This window comes from Fukomys damarensis, unplaced genomic scaffold, assembly GCF_012274545.1.
Source record: "Fukomys damarensis isolate Sample0158 unplaced genomic scaffold, DMR_v1.0_HiC HiC_scaffold_3, whole genome shotgun sequence".
In the NCBI taxonomy this organism is placed as follows: domain Eukaryota; kingdom Metazoa; phylum Chordata; class Mammalia; order Rodentia; family Bathyergidae; genus Fukomys; species Fukomys damarensis.
In genome coordinates, this window is record NW_022900915.1 from 8,511,122 (window position 1) to 8,525,870 (window position 14,749).

General features: G+C 38.8%; 1 protein-coding gene across 5 annotated transcripts in view; it reads right to left on the reverse strand.

Annotated features, from left to right (window-relative positions):
- Hmgxb3 (HMG-box containing 3) overlaps positions 1-14,722 on the reverse strand; it is a 72,946-nt gene extending 58,224 nt beyond the window's left edge. For 2 of the 5 annotated variants that reach the window (XM_010627163.2, XM_010627160.3), the window contains exons 1-6: positions 14,498-14,718; positions 12,026-12,164; positions 10,956-11,130; positions 7,401-7,898; positions 6,208-6,306; positions 258-389 (exon numbers count right to left, since the gene is read on the reverse strand). In XM_010627163.2, the coding sequence (XP_010625465.1) occupies positions 258-389; positions 6,208-6,306; positions 7,401-7,898; positions 10,956-11,130; positions 12,026-12,162 (1,041 nt within the window). In that variant the 5' untranslated portion in view covers positions 12,163-12,164; positions 14,498-14,718. Of the gene's footprint in view, positions 1-257; positions 390-6,207; positions 6,307-7,400; positions 7,899-10,955; positions 11,131-12,025; positions 12,165-14,497 lie in introns of all 5 variants that reach the window. The other 3 variants (XM_010627164.3, XM_010627161.3, XM_010627162.3) reach the window with 2 other exon arrangements.
- Between the last annotated feature and the right edge of the window lie 27 nt (positions 14,723-14,749).

The following is a 14,749-nucleotide window of genomic DNA, read 5'->3' on the forward strand; positions in this document are numbered from 1 at the left end:
ATGAAATAAAAAGATATAGAACTTATACACAGAAAAAGACTACAAAAAAACACAATTAATAATGGCTTTTCTTTGGATGATATAAGATTATGGCTAACATTTCATTTTTTTTTAAATAAGCTATTTATAATTAAAATTATTTAGTCATACAGTCAGAATAAAAATATGTATTTACTTTTATAGAGTGATTTGTCAATAAGGACAACAGGAAGCTTACTCGGTTGGGCTTCCAATACATAATAGCCAATGGACCTTACCTTTGGGATCCACTTTCCTCCTAGGAAGTTACCACAGGCTGGGCACTTAGGTGGTTTATGCCTGGTGACATATGTAAAGGAACAACCTGGACTGGTGCAAGTCCCATGGCCCCGGCGGGTATAGGTAGTTGTCTGTTTTTTTAAAAAAAAAGTGTCAGAATCAAATGTGTCCAATCTCTCTCAAACCTTATCATTCATTAAAACCACAACATTAGAACACAACTTCTGAAAGGACAGTTGTTCATGGTACACAAAAGGTCAGAGCTGGATGAGTCCTAATGTACAAGTCCTTCTTTTTAGAAATGAAGAAACTTGAGTTCAATGGGGAAAGCCAGCTGCTTATGGCCAACACAGTTAGGTAACAGAAGAGCGAAGGCAGTGATAGCTGCTATTAACTGACCAAGGTACTAACTAGACAGTGCTAAACATTGCCAAGGCTTCATTTAATACTCTTAGCAATGTTATTCAGCAGGTATTATTACTACCGAGGTTCAGAGTAGTTCAAAGCTTTGCCTCAAATCATACAGTGACTCAGGGCAAGGCTAGACCCAGAATTCACGTCTGGGATTTTGATGTGCAATTACTTCTATGTACCTACCTGCACCCTCTGGTTCTGAATACTTCAAAAAATTTGCTTCATCTTTACTCTTGGTAGTTAAAAATCAGAGAACCTAAGACCTTGGATTCAGGGATACAAAAACAGACCCATAGTCACTGAGGATAAAGACAAAAGAAAATTCAGGAATAGTCAGGTGTGGCGGCGCATGCCTGTAATCCCAGCACTCGGGAGGCTGAGGCAGGAGGATGGTTGTGAGTTCGTGACCAACCTGGGCTACACAGTGAGTTCCAGGGCAGTCTGAACTACACAGTGAGACCCTGTCTCAAAAAACCAAAAAAAAAAAAAGGAAATCCAGGATAGAAACCAGGTCCTTTGATACTGACCAGGAATTAAGTTATTTGCAAATGAATGCATTCAGCTACTATCTCTACATCTCTGCTGAGCCCCCTTTCATTAAAATGTATTATAATGGGTTATTATTCATTGGACTTGGTCTATTTCTAGATTAATGCTAGAAAGACAACATTTCCCTCTTAAATGTGTCCTGTCACTTATAAATGTTTACTCAGCTATTATTCCCAGCCTCCCCTATCCTGGCCAAATAGCAAAAGCCTCCTTTGGGAAACAACAAACTACCACCAGCTACCTCTGCCAGGAAGCCGAATGAAAAGCTGATTATTACAGTGGTACCAAGTCAAGGATGAGTGCAAAGAGGTGTGGCACCAAAGAAGGAGACCAGTCTTTAAGTTCTAACTTTGCCATAACACTGAATGATCTGGGTGTAAATCACCTTTAACTTATGGACCTTGGTTTCCTCTTCCTATTCCACAGGTGTGTCTCAAGGAGCATGTGGTAAAAAATCAGGAAGCATTCACTCAGTAAATTGTGAAAGATTCTATTGGTTTGTGAGAAATTATTGTTGCTGAGATGTAAAATACGTCTATATTTTCTCAGACCAAAGCCCAATTCAAAATCTTCTCATTGAATACCTCCAGGAAGCAGAAAAAAAACCTAATATATGTTAGTACTCTGAGTAAATTAATATGAACCTGAAAATACTCCTAAAGAGGAGCCTATAGAAGTGACTTTAGAAAAAAATGCTAGTATTCCATGCAGATGTTTTAGTACCATTACTCACAGAATACTTTTTTAAAAGAACTTAGTTGACACTTTGTTTTTTTCCTGGGGTTTTTTGTTTGGTTTTAGTTTGTTTGAGACAAGGTCTTGTAATATAGCCCAGATTGGCCTAAAATTTGCAATCCTCCTTGTTCTGAGGGCTGGCATTATCAACATGAACCACCATGCTGGCTTGGCTAACACTTTTAGAACATGACAGAACAGTTCTCTCTCTCTCCCTCTCCCTCTTCCCTCTTGCTCTCTCTTAGTTGAGGCTGGCCTCGAACTTAGAGTGATCCTCCTGCCTCAGCCTCCTGAGTGCTGGGATTACAGGCGTGCACCACTACCTCCAGCAGAACAGTCACTTCTAGGAGCACAAGGGCTCAGGAAAAATACCTTTTTCTCCATGAAATCAAGATATAGCAGCTGTTCCCATTTTAAAATATGTACTGCAACTGTCTTATCCAAAAGCATACTGTTGTCCCTACCGGGCATGGTGGCGCATGCCTGTAATCCCAGCACTAGGGAGGCTGAGGCAGGAGGATCGCTACAAGTTCGAGACCAGCCTGGACTACATAGTGAGTTCCAGGTCAGTCTCAACTACATAGTGAGACCCTGTCTCAAAAATCCAAAAAAACAACAACAACAAAAAACCAAAAGCGTACTGTTTAGCGAAGCAGTTACTCAAGGCCTATGACTATAGCTACTTGGGAAGGTGAGGGAGATCAACTAGGAGTTGAAGACAAGCCTGGCAACATAACAAGATCCCCATCTCAAAAAACAACAATAATAAAACTCCACAAAGAATACACTGTTTATCTATAGTACGGCCTTTTGAAGGTAAGACAAAACTATGATAATTTTGAAAATATATACTATTTCTTTCATTAAACTACTAAAATAACCGAAATAGAGCCAACATCTAATAAGCCATTAAAATAGAGAGAAAATGGATTCATAAAAATTCAATTAAAAGAAGATAATAAAACAAATGGGACAAACAGGTAATAGAACTAAATCTAACCGTATCAATATTTATATTAAACATAAATGCCTTAAATGATTTAAAAGATAAATTGTCAGGTTTTGCTTTTATACCAAAACTATATGCTATGCTGCTGCCTGCCTTGCAAATGCAAGGACACAAGTTCAATCCCCGGTACCAAAAAACAAACAAATAGACAAACAAACAAAAACTATAGGCTATGCACAAGGGAAAGAAAAGAAACCCCACTTCAAATATAAAGACACAAACTGGTTAAAAGTGGAAGAATGGAAAAAGGGATATCATACTAATAAAATTTGGACATTAGATAAGATTTCAGAGCAAAAATTTTACTAGAGATGAAAATGCTCATTTCATAATAACACAGGCATCAATTCATCAAGAGCACATAACTCTAAACCAATAAGAGTCAAAAGGTATGACACAAAAAGTAATAGCACTCTGTAATGATGGCTGGATGCCTTTCCTCAATATGCAGCAGAACAAATAAATAAAAAATTAGGAAAGCTATAAAAGAGCTGAACAACATCATCAATCAAACTGACTTAATTTGACATGTATAGAATACTTCAATAGCAGAAAATACATTCTCTTGAAATGCACATAAAATACTTATCAAGATAAACTTTACTCTAGGTCAGCCATTAAACAAATCTCAATAAATCTGAAAGGACTCAGGTATATAAACCATAAAGCTCTGGCCAAAAAAGAAATTAGAAATCAATGACAGAAATATATCTGGAAAATACCCAAATATTTGGAAAATAAGTAAAATATTTCTATGTACCTTATGGGGTCAAAGAAGTAAATCAATATTTTGAACTGAATCAAAATGAAAATGTGCTGTTATCAGAATTTATGTGATAGCACTAAAACAGTATTTGGTGGGAAATTTATAACCCTAAGCATCTATATTAGAAAATAGGTCTTCAATCAACATCAGTTTCTATCTTAAGGAAATAGGAAAGAGTAAGCCAGGCACAGTGATGCACACCTGTAATCCCAGCACTCAAGAGACTGAGGCAGGAGGGTCACAGCAAGTTCACCATAAGTTAAAGCCCAGCCTGGGCTACATAGTGAGTTCAAGGCTAGCCTGAACTACAAAGTAAGACTGTGTCTCAAAAGGAAAAAACAAAAAAGAAAACAGAGATGAGCAAATGATCAGTGAAAGAGAAGGCAAAAACAAAAGAGAAAAATCAGTGAAACCAAAAACTGGTTAGTTGAGACCAATAAAACTGATAAAGCTCTAGCTAGACATCTCAAGGGAAAAGAAAGACCCAGATTATCAGTAACAGGAACAAGAAATGAAATCACTACAGATGGTATAGATATAAAGTTCCTTAAAAGTTTAAACAAAGAATTACCACGCGACCCAGCAATTTCACTCACATACTCAAAAGAATATCATGGAAGGACTCAAACTAATACTTGTATACCAAAGTTCAAGCAGCATTATACACAACAGCCAAAATGTGCAAATAATCCAAATGTCTATCAACAGATGGATAAACAAAATGTGATACACACACACACACACACACACACACACACACACACACACACACACACACAGTGGAGTATTACTCGGCCATAAAGATAAAATTCTAATACATGCATGATGTAAGATGGGTGAATCTTGAAAACCTTAAGTGAAAAAGGCTCACACAAAAGTACAATTATTTGAAAGTAGAGCAGAGGTTATGAGGGGATGGAAGGTAGGAATATTGAGTTACTATTTAATGGGTATATAGTTTCTATTTAGAACACTGAAAAAATTCTGGGAAATGGTACACTGTGAATGTATTTATTGCCACTGTACTACACACTTAAAATGTTTAAAATAACAAATTTTACATCATGTACCATCTTACCACAATTTTTTAAAAAGAGTAATAAGCGAATATTATGTTACATCAACACAACCTAAATGAAATGACAAATTCCGTGAAAGACAGAATATCCAAAGTTCATTAAAAAATACTCTATTACTTATTGGTAATCTAAATAATCCTGTATGTCATTTAAAAATTACACTCACAGTTAAAAACCATCCTACAAAGAAAACTCCAGGCTCCCATGACCTTACTAGTAATTCAAACACTGAAGAAATAATGTGAAGGAGACAAACAGAAGGGGAGAAAATCCTTCCCAAGTCATGAGACAAAGCATTACTCTAATATGAAAGCCAGACAGACCATAAAACATTAGAGTAATGTCCCTCATGAACATGGATTCAAAAATTCTGAATAAAATTTCAGCAAATCTAATCCAACAATATGTAAGAGGGATAAAAGGTCGTTGTCAAATAGGCTTTATCCCAGCAATGCCAAACATTTGTAAAACAATGAAGTAATGAAGTTCTCCACATTAACCAACTAGAAAAGAAATAATTTCAGTAGATACAGAAAAAGCATTTGACAAAATCAAACATCCACTCCTGATAAAAATTCCTAACACACCAGAAGCACAAGGAAACTTCCTGAACTTGTTAAGGGGATCCTATGGTGGGGGATTATCTGCTCTTAGCACTTCCATTCAGCACTATACTATAGGATCTCTAGGCAATGAAATTAGGCAAGAAAAAAGGTAACATGAATCCAGGTCATAAAGGAAAACTAAGACTACTCAGAAAGATTGCCTTTATAGAAAATACAATCAAATCTACAAAAAAGCTACTAGAACTCATGAATGAGTTCAGGAAAGTCACAAGATATACAAATACATATATTCTACTGTATTAATACATACTAGCAGGAAATCAGTGCAATTTGTACAAATACCACTTATAATAGAATGAAAACATGAAGTATTTAGGGATAAATCTCAGACCAGATACTGTAATGTTTGATGGAAAAAGACATCAACTGAGAATCAAGAAGCCAGAATCCTGGCACTGGCTTGTTTGTAGCTTAGTGTCCTTGAAATTCCTTTCTTTTCTCTGGGCCCTTTAAAAAATCTGTATAATAAGAGCATTTAATTAGATCAGTGGCCCCTCAATTTTTCAAAATGATGTATTCTTCCAAAAATCTGGTAAAAGTAATGGAACTGATCCAAGTATGATGCTCTCTAGATGTTTATACATAACTCGAGGGGAATTCATGATCCTGTAGCGCTCTACCTGTGGAGCCCCCATTTTAGAACACATGGATCACTTAATTCCTGAGACCTTTACCAATCCCAAGATCCCACGATGCTAAGATTTTTAGAAAACTACTTGGAAGAGGATACTGACAGAGCCCTAATTACTGTCAACTCTCCCACATACTGACCAGTTTGATAGGAGAGGGATTTTCCACAACTGAGTAGGTAGGCACAGGCAACATGATGAACTGCGTGGTTGGTGTAGAGGAGCTACTCTCATTGGAATCCTGTGGGCAACAGAGAAGGATAGTTTCACTGAAATAGAACACAGAACAGCCAGGGCAACAGTCAACACCAGAATACTGGACTGAATCCAGTACCCACAACGTGCTTGTACAATATACTTACCAAATCAAATCAATCTAAAATCACCTCAAAATAAAGTTTAGGAGCAAAAAAGAAAACGACCATAGAAAATGTGCTACCCTCATTTTACAGATGAAAAAAAGTGAAGTTTTAAGAGATTTGAACTTCCAAGATCATATAAGCTATTAGTGAGACAATCCCATTCTTGTGACCTTGTCAAATTTTTTTAGCATACCATTAAACTGCTTTAACTAAGCAGTGGCCCATCATAAACAGCACCCCAGCCACAAATAAAAAATAGGATTTATTAGGTCTCAGATGGATTTCTCTGCAGAAATACCTGCTTTCTTCCACATAAATCATAGGGGCTAGAAGATTTTGGCCTTCTCAGCCTGAATAGAACATCCATTTATCTGAGGATGGTATCCTATTCAGGGTGAAAGAGTGAGGCTTACATACTAGACACAGAGGTAGTTTCCCTACTTCTAGGGGACAAGGTTGTAGAATCAATGAAACTGCTGCTTTCCCCTCAACTTAGCATGATTTTCAGGCCAGCACAGAGAAGCTTGCCTCTTCCTTCTCAGCTACTACCAGAGTCCCATCAACCTGGCCTTGAGAAGATTATCTTTGTTCCTATTCCACAAATGCCCAGAAGACCTTTTAATGATTCTCCTATACAATTTAAGATGCCACTGTATTTCTTGAAATAGTTTCTAGGAACACAAAATCCTAACTGGTACTAATAACCTGAAAGATCTGACCCTGGAATCACAGATAGCCCTAAATATCATTTCCAGCTCTCCTGCCAATGCTAGGTAAAGAAGAGTCGATAGGAGTGGCCCAAGAAACTAAGGAGAACTTTGGAGCAAACTTAGGGGTCAGAAATGTTCAAGGGAAGTGCCATAACAGCACTAGAAGTGCCACATAGCACTCTTAATTACCACTGCTCCAAAATGACACCGCATGGTGCTGGATGCTTTTTTAATATTTCCATATAAAGCAAAACACCACTTACCCTCATGACTGTCACCACTGACACATTCTCCCCAACCTGGGTGCGGGGCACAGCCAGGTTTCCAGTGGGAAGTTCTGATGAGCCGTTCAGTAAGGTCTCTTCAATTACCAGGTTTGTCTGATAAGGCTGGTGGCTCTCCCCTACCTCCAAGGAAGCCTCCTCCAGGAGTACATCCTGGGTGAGGATCTCTGAGGTGGCAATCTCCTGCACAGCACCTGGCTGAGCAAGGGCTCCCACCTCCTCAGCCAGAGTCTCCTCAGCCAGGCACTGCTCTGCTACGCCCGCATGGCTGGGCACTGTCTCCGGGGCGGTGTTGGACACAAGAGAAGGTCCTTTAGGGGACATCTGGCTCTGAGTTACACATAGCTCTAGCTGAGTGCAGCTCTGATCCTCCTGCAGGCTGCTCTTGGGGATGATGATATATTCTGAGCGTGGGAGGATCTTGCGGAAACCTGGGATGTCTGGAACCACAGCAGTCACTGTAGATAGCTTAGCATTCTGAGAGTAAAAAAAAGGAGAAGACAGAGATAAATGGACTAAGATCATATAGAAACATGTATCAGCTCATTTTTTTCTATAAATGTGGCTAGAAAAAGACCCCACACTCTTAACCTTAGATAGGGCCAGCCTCTGTCAACAGCAGTACCATCTTCATTTAAATCAAAGTAGCTTACTTGCCCAATCACACAAGAAACACGTAACACAGATTAAACTGTGGACAGGGCACTGATTTGGGTGTCTAAAACTGTGAGCTGAATTTGATGTCTGGCATGGTCTTGAACAAATGTTGTCCCCCTCTACCCCCAGGCCAACGCTGTCCCATCTGTAAAACAAAGAAGCTAAACCTGACAATTTTTAACACTCTTTTGAGTTCTGAAACTAAGATTTCAAAGTGGCATAAGATTTAAACACCAGAATGTATGATGCTAAAAAAAAAAAGAATAGGAGAAGGAGGAGGGGGTGAGCAAAGGCTCAAAAGCATCAAGCACAGCAGGCCAAGCAGAACTTGACACAGCAAATCAAGCAATCGCTGGTTTCTCCAGACTTACAAAGAAGATGCACAGGTCACAAAGCTGAGAAGGCTTGTGAGAAAAAGTGTACATAGGGACTGTCTCATAAAGTCCTGAATATATTAGAAAAATAAGAATTAGCACTGCCCTAGCACCTTGAGGTTTAGAAAACACTTTTTAACTTTACCTTAAAAATAACACTATTAAGCTAGGAGCTGTCATTTAACACATGAAGAAATTGAAGCTGAAGCTCAGGAGGTTAAACTTCCAAAACACAATCAGTAAGCAGTAAAGAACTGTACTCCAGACCAAGTCTTCTCGTAAATGTGCTGCTGAAGCGAGCACAGACCCAGTCTTCTCTAAAAGCTCAAGAAGAACACATACTAGAAATAACCCTGGTGGCTAAGTGGTACCAAACAACAACAAAACAAAAACCATTTCTGTACCATTCAACTTAAAACTGAATGCTACCTACTCAAGAAAACAGAAGTTCAAAGTGAATGGTTGAGTGAGAACAAAAATTAAATGGCACAAAAAAATAAGGTCAGAAACATCTTTTAAAAGGAACACTGAAGTCAATTACCAAAGAATCCTTACATCAAAAGCAAGAAGTTGATGAGACTACTTAAGGCACAAGGGAAGCACTCAGAGATACAAGCTAAAAGCACTCAGATGAAACATGAAAGTAGACAGACTGAATACTTAATGAAACCTTTATTGGAGAGGTAATGGGGAAATTACATTCTCAAGTCACCCTTTGAAGCAGACAGGTTAAGGGCACAAGATTAAATGGTAGTAAATATACAGGATAGTCTAGACTTACATCCAAGCACAGAGAAACAGAATGATGTTACTTTTATAGACTGGAAGGAGTAACAGTAGAACCATGGGCCCTGCTCTCGGCAGGAAAAGGCTCCAAAAGGCTCCCAATGTAGAAAGGCAGAAGGGTCTCACCCTCACACAGGCAATCAGGAAGAAGACAGACACAGCACAGAAAGCTTCACTCCTCGTACATGCCAGATGCTCAATAACTGCTACCTTTTCTCATTATATGGTTACTGCAAGTCAAGCTACTGAAGTCAGTATGCACCAAGAACTCAGCTAAGTGATTACATTATCTACTTTAAACATTATGGGTAAATACCAGTTCCATGTTACACATAAGGCAAGCAAGACTGAAAAATTAAATGATTATCCCATGGTCATTTGCCCAAGCTAGTAACAAAGCTAATTCAGTCATGGTCTTGGTAGCAGTGGCAGAGATAGGGTAAATTTAAATAAGTGTATGGATAAGGAAGAATCATGATAAATGATTTAGATAAAAATTTTTAAATGTTGATAAGAACCTCTATCAGTGTCTATTTTTAAAAACCAAATCTAAACCAAATCATTCCAAGGTTAGATAAAATTTTCTTTATCACAGACAAAAAGACTGCCTTTTCCTTTTCTTTTTTCATGCTGAGGATTGAACCCAGAATCTAACATGTTTTAAAGCAAGTGGTTCACCACTGAGCTACACTCCAGCTAGTGCCAATTTGATAATGGGGACACCAAAGAGGACAGGTGTACCTATTTTGGACTCTACCTTTCCCCACCCCAGAGATTACTTCCCTGACTCATTGCTTACAAATAAATCACTTAAAGGGAGTAGAGTAGCATCTTCAAGACTAGGTAGCAGAAAACTCTTCAAGGAAGAGGTATGTCAAGCCAGTAAGGACAAAATCAGCTAAATGACAGTGGCAGAAGGACTCCAATGTACTCTGCTCCGCTATAACATAGCTGTTGCCTTCCTAAGGAGCCTTTGCTCTATATTATAAAAAAAGAAGTTAGAGATGATTGTCTCAACTGGAAAAAGGAGTGCAGGTTATAGGCAGCTTGCGGCAGCAAGGTTATTTTTCCAGTACAATTTGAATGGTACTCAGTGTACTTTGTCGCTGTGAACTAGAAATAACAAAACAGCTGACACACATAAATCTAACTGCTTCCTTGCTAGTTCTTTTATCAAAGCTCTCAAATCCTTAGTCTTCTATAAATCTTTGACTTTAATCCTGCATTTTGCTTCTAGCATACCATAGTTCATAATCATCATAACAAAAGAATCTGCTGTTCAAAAGGCAGCTGCACTAACTCTAAACATGAAAGCCTGATTATAACAACTGACAGCAGTCAGTAAAACAAAAACTACACTACATTCAATCTGTACTGTGAAATATGATGCAGGAGAAATGCCTTCATAAGTTAGTATATTAAAGGAAAATACCACTAACTACCCAAGAGGATAATGGCCTCCAAATTTTATTAAAATTCAGAAAAGGAACCTAAGAATCACTGCAAAGAACTCAGTAAATGCCAGCTCCATGTACTGCTGCAATCTAAGAGGATGAAAAAGTGCACGGTATTATCAAAGTGGAAACAACTAGGAAGCTCAAGAAAGACAAAGTGGTAAGTTTTCCACAGAAAAGGAAAGAGGAAAATAGGCATTGGCCTCCCCAAGCGTTTCCCCATTGAGCCAACAGAGAAATTAGCTGGGGGTAGGAACACTTACAGGATCCAAACCTTCTTTCTCTAGTTTGGCTTTTTCCAAGTAGTAACTCCTCTCGGCCACACTGAGAAGCCTCCAACTCTCACTAATCTTCTTATTGATCTCAGACTGCGGGAGGTGGGGGAGCTCCTGCTGCACTTTCAAGTAGATGTCATAGTAGTATAAAAGGTAAGCAGACCTGAGGAAGCAATGACGTCTTCAAGCTTTCCCTTATTCAACCATAAGTACTACATTGTTAAGGGTTGGGTAGTCAGGAGGATGATACAAAACCAAGCTTCTCAATCCAAAGCATTTATCTAAATAGGGACTGAAAGTCAAACAAAGAAACATTTATCACACCCCAGATGGCATTTGGGAGGTGGGTAAAATGAATGGTAAAGTGGCTGTACTTTCAGAAACTGGAAACAAAGGTTTACATGGAGTACTTTACCACAGACCATGTTTTCTGTAGGAATGACCACCTTTAGAATCCAATACAGCCAGTATACAGGTGTCCTGTCATTCTACTCCCAGGGAAAGATTACTCAGAGGGCTTACTGCCCAGGCTGGGTATCACACTCTTTACTGTGCTACACAGCCTTTGGTCATCTAATTCATCAAAAGGGCCTCCTTGAGGCTGAGAATGAATGTAACAACAATTATCAAAGTGACCCAATGCTGATAACTTCAGCAAGAAGCATGCACTGTTCATAGTTCAGAGGGAGATTAGAAATACAATCTGTGTATTCTCTATAAATGCCACTGGTGCTAGTACTTATAATTCTATAATTTCATTAATGCTTTCTTCTAAATATTTAAACAATGGTACAATAAAAAAATAATGCAGGCCTTCTGTACAAAGTTTCTACCATCTGTATAATACAGTTTCCTGTGACAACCTAGAAACAAAATCTGGCAGGAATGGCAAATACAATCTGGCCATTTCCCACTTCTCCCTCTCCTGGTACCCCAAAGCCCATTCAGAAACCTCCACAATTACACTCTTTCTCAGCAAATCTTAATGTCTTCCTCAACAGAGCTCTTTAAGCAGCTTGTTTATAAATGCCAGCAGCAACCAAAACATGTTGGCTAACCTGGGTTTCTTGGCCTTTTCTCCATGTATTTTATACTTTTTCTTCTTCTTGGGTGGCCCAGGGGAAGTATAACAGTAGACTTCCTTAATTTCCTCCATCACAACAGTTACCTCAGTACCATCATATGATGCATCCATGACTAGAGAGGAAAATCAAACACAAAGCTTTAAGAATGCACCTTAAAAGGGGCAGCAGCCTCCAGATTAAATATCCTTTACCTGTGTCAGGATCTAAAGGCTTAGCCACTTCCCAAACTCAACAGATTCTAAGCAGTATATGGGGTATTTTAACGTTAAAAATATACAGATTTCAGGACTCTAATTCAGCCTTTCTGAATTAGAATCTCTAGAGCATATGGAAATCTGCATAGTTAACAAACAGATTATTTGTTTAACCAAACCCTTATATTTACTCCTGGGATACAGTAATCCTTCAACTCAATTTTATTAGTTCCATATTACAAATATTCCATATAGAAACAGCTAAAAAGAATAGCTGGCCAGGAACCAGAAGTCTTGGCTGCTCCTTCATGTTTCATCAGCTTAAATAGCTTCATTCATTCATTCAAACATACAATAAGGACCTACATGCAAGAGATTTTTCTTTCTTTTTTTTTGGCACCAGGGATCTAACTCGGGAACTTGTGCTTGTAAGACAGGCAGCAGAACCACTGAGCTAAATCCCCAGCCCCTGCAAGAGATCTTTTTTTTTCTTGGTACCAGGGATAAGAGATTTTTTAAATACTCCACCAGCTTCTGCTTCTGTAATTTTGTGGTAGGTCTTTCAAAATGCTTTAGGCTCAGTTCATTCTCTCTCTTTCTCTCACATATATACATATAAAAAGATGTTTCACTCACCTTTCACTTTAATAATGGTAAGACTCAAAGGGCATGACAAGATACAACTTTACCTGAGAACAGTCAAGTGCTGAATGAAAGGGTTAATTATTATAGACTATTATCTGCAGGTGAGATTCTTAATGACCTGCCAAGGGCACCAGGCTCAAATGTGGACTAAAGAGTCAGGTTGTCTTTTTATTTATTTATTTATTTTTACTTAAAAACTCAATTCTTTGGTCCTTTATAATATAATACTGCTACCAATCCTACCGGCAATCCTCTTCACCAGAACTATTCAATAAACTCTAATGGGAAAGTTCTGCATCTGCGCTGTCCAATAGCCACTAGCCACACATGCCTATTAAAACACTCAAAATAAGGCTATTGTTACTGAGGAACAGATTAATTTGCTTTGTTGAACTGTAATTATATAGCCACACATGGCTAATATAGTGATATGGTACAGGTCTAAGAATAACTTAACAAACTAACATTATGAACTCTCTGCTGATGGCCTAAAAAAGACAAAGTACTAACAGCTTTTACGTCTAGGAAAAGGAAGGTACAAAGCAATTAATTCAAGAAGAGTTCATTTATTTGGGGCCAAGTTCTAAGTTGGGGCCATACAATCCTCAGAGGGAGAAAGTTCCTGAAAACCACCTGAATTTCACGACAGGGAAATGTTATAGTAGCTCTTGACAATCTATCAAAAGAAAACTTATTCTGATTCTAGAAAGAGGGAGTTGTGGTAACAAAGGATATAGGCTGTACAAGGCCCAGCTGCATCTCATATAGCCCTCACTCCAAAGATGACAAGGTATATAACAAGTATAATGACAAAAAGGACTGTATGTGGACTCAGGACACATGGACCCAAGTGTAAACTCTTCCCATGCGATTACACTAAATTCCAGCCGATTCTACACAAGATGAAGAGGATGAACTTAATGGCTCCTATCTTTGTAGGAAGCAAGACTCTTCAACAAATGTGAAAGCTTAAAAACTTTCCCTTAGAAAATGTAGACAATCAATATTTCACCTATAATTTTAAAGGTATACCCTATATTAAGAACATATTATTCCTAAGGGCCTTTATAACTATCATTTCTAAATGATTCCTTTTCTACCTTCTCCCCCAAAACAAAAATAAAACCTGTATCGTAACTATCATAGTGCAACCCAGGAAGAGAACACAGTCGCCAACCAAGTAGGTAAGCAAAAGGTTAAGGGCAGTGGGAGTTCAAATCAAGGGTAATGTAGAGGGGTGTACTTTTTTGCCCTTTATAATTGAATTCCTGGCCCTTGAAAGCCTTGTGGAGAAGAGCAGTAACTCCAAGACAGCATCCACAAAGAATGAGTTTAGCACCCAGAGCAAATCAAATTGAGAACCAAAGTCATTATTACCACCTTGGAGTGGGGGCAGCAAGAGAGAGTACCCTGGGTTTTTTGTTTGACTATTCTAGGCTTGGGTCCAAGTTTGTTTTCAGATCTTACGCCTCAGCACAGCACGCCAAAAAAGGCAGAATAACAAGAAGGTTAAAACCAAGGGCTCTGGAAGACAGATTCACTAATTACAGTTCCACTGTTTAAAAGCACCAGCACGGACCCGGATTACCTTAAGCAACTTACTTACTCTTTCTAAGCCTTAAATCGTCCCATGTGCAAAACAGAGAGAAGCAGCACTTGAAATATGACACTTTCACTGCCCCATCAGATCCTCCTCGGAACCTTAGGCGATGGCCTCTGATGGTTCGGCTCTGGGCTAGTTTCTTTTCCTTTCCGGGTTCCAAAGACACGGACCGCGGCGGGAAGAGGGCCCTATTTCTTGGAAGAGGCAGGAGGCTCGTCCCAAAGCGCCGCAGCGCCCAGCAGGCCGGCGGTGCGG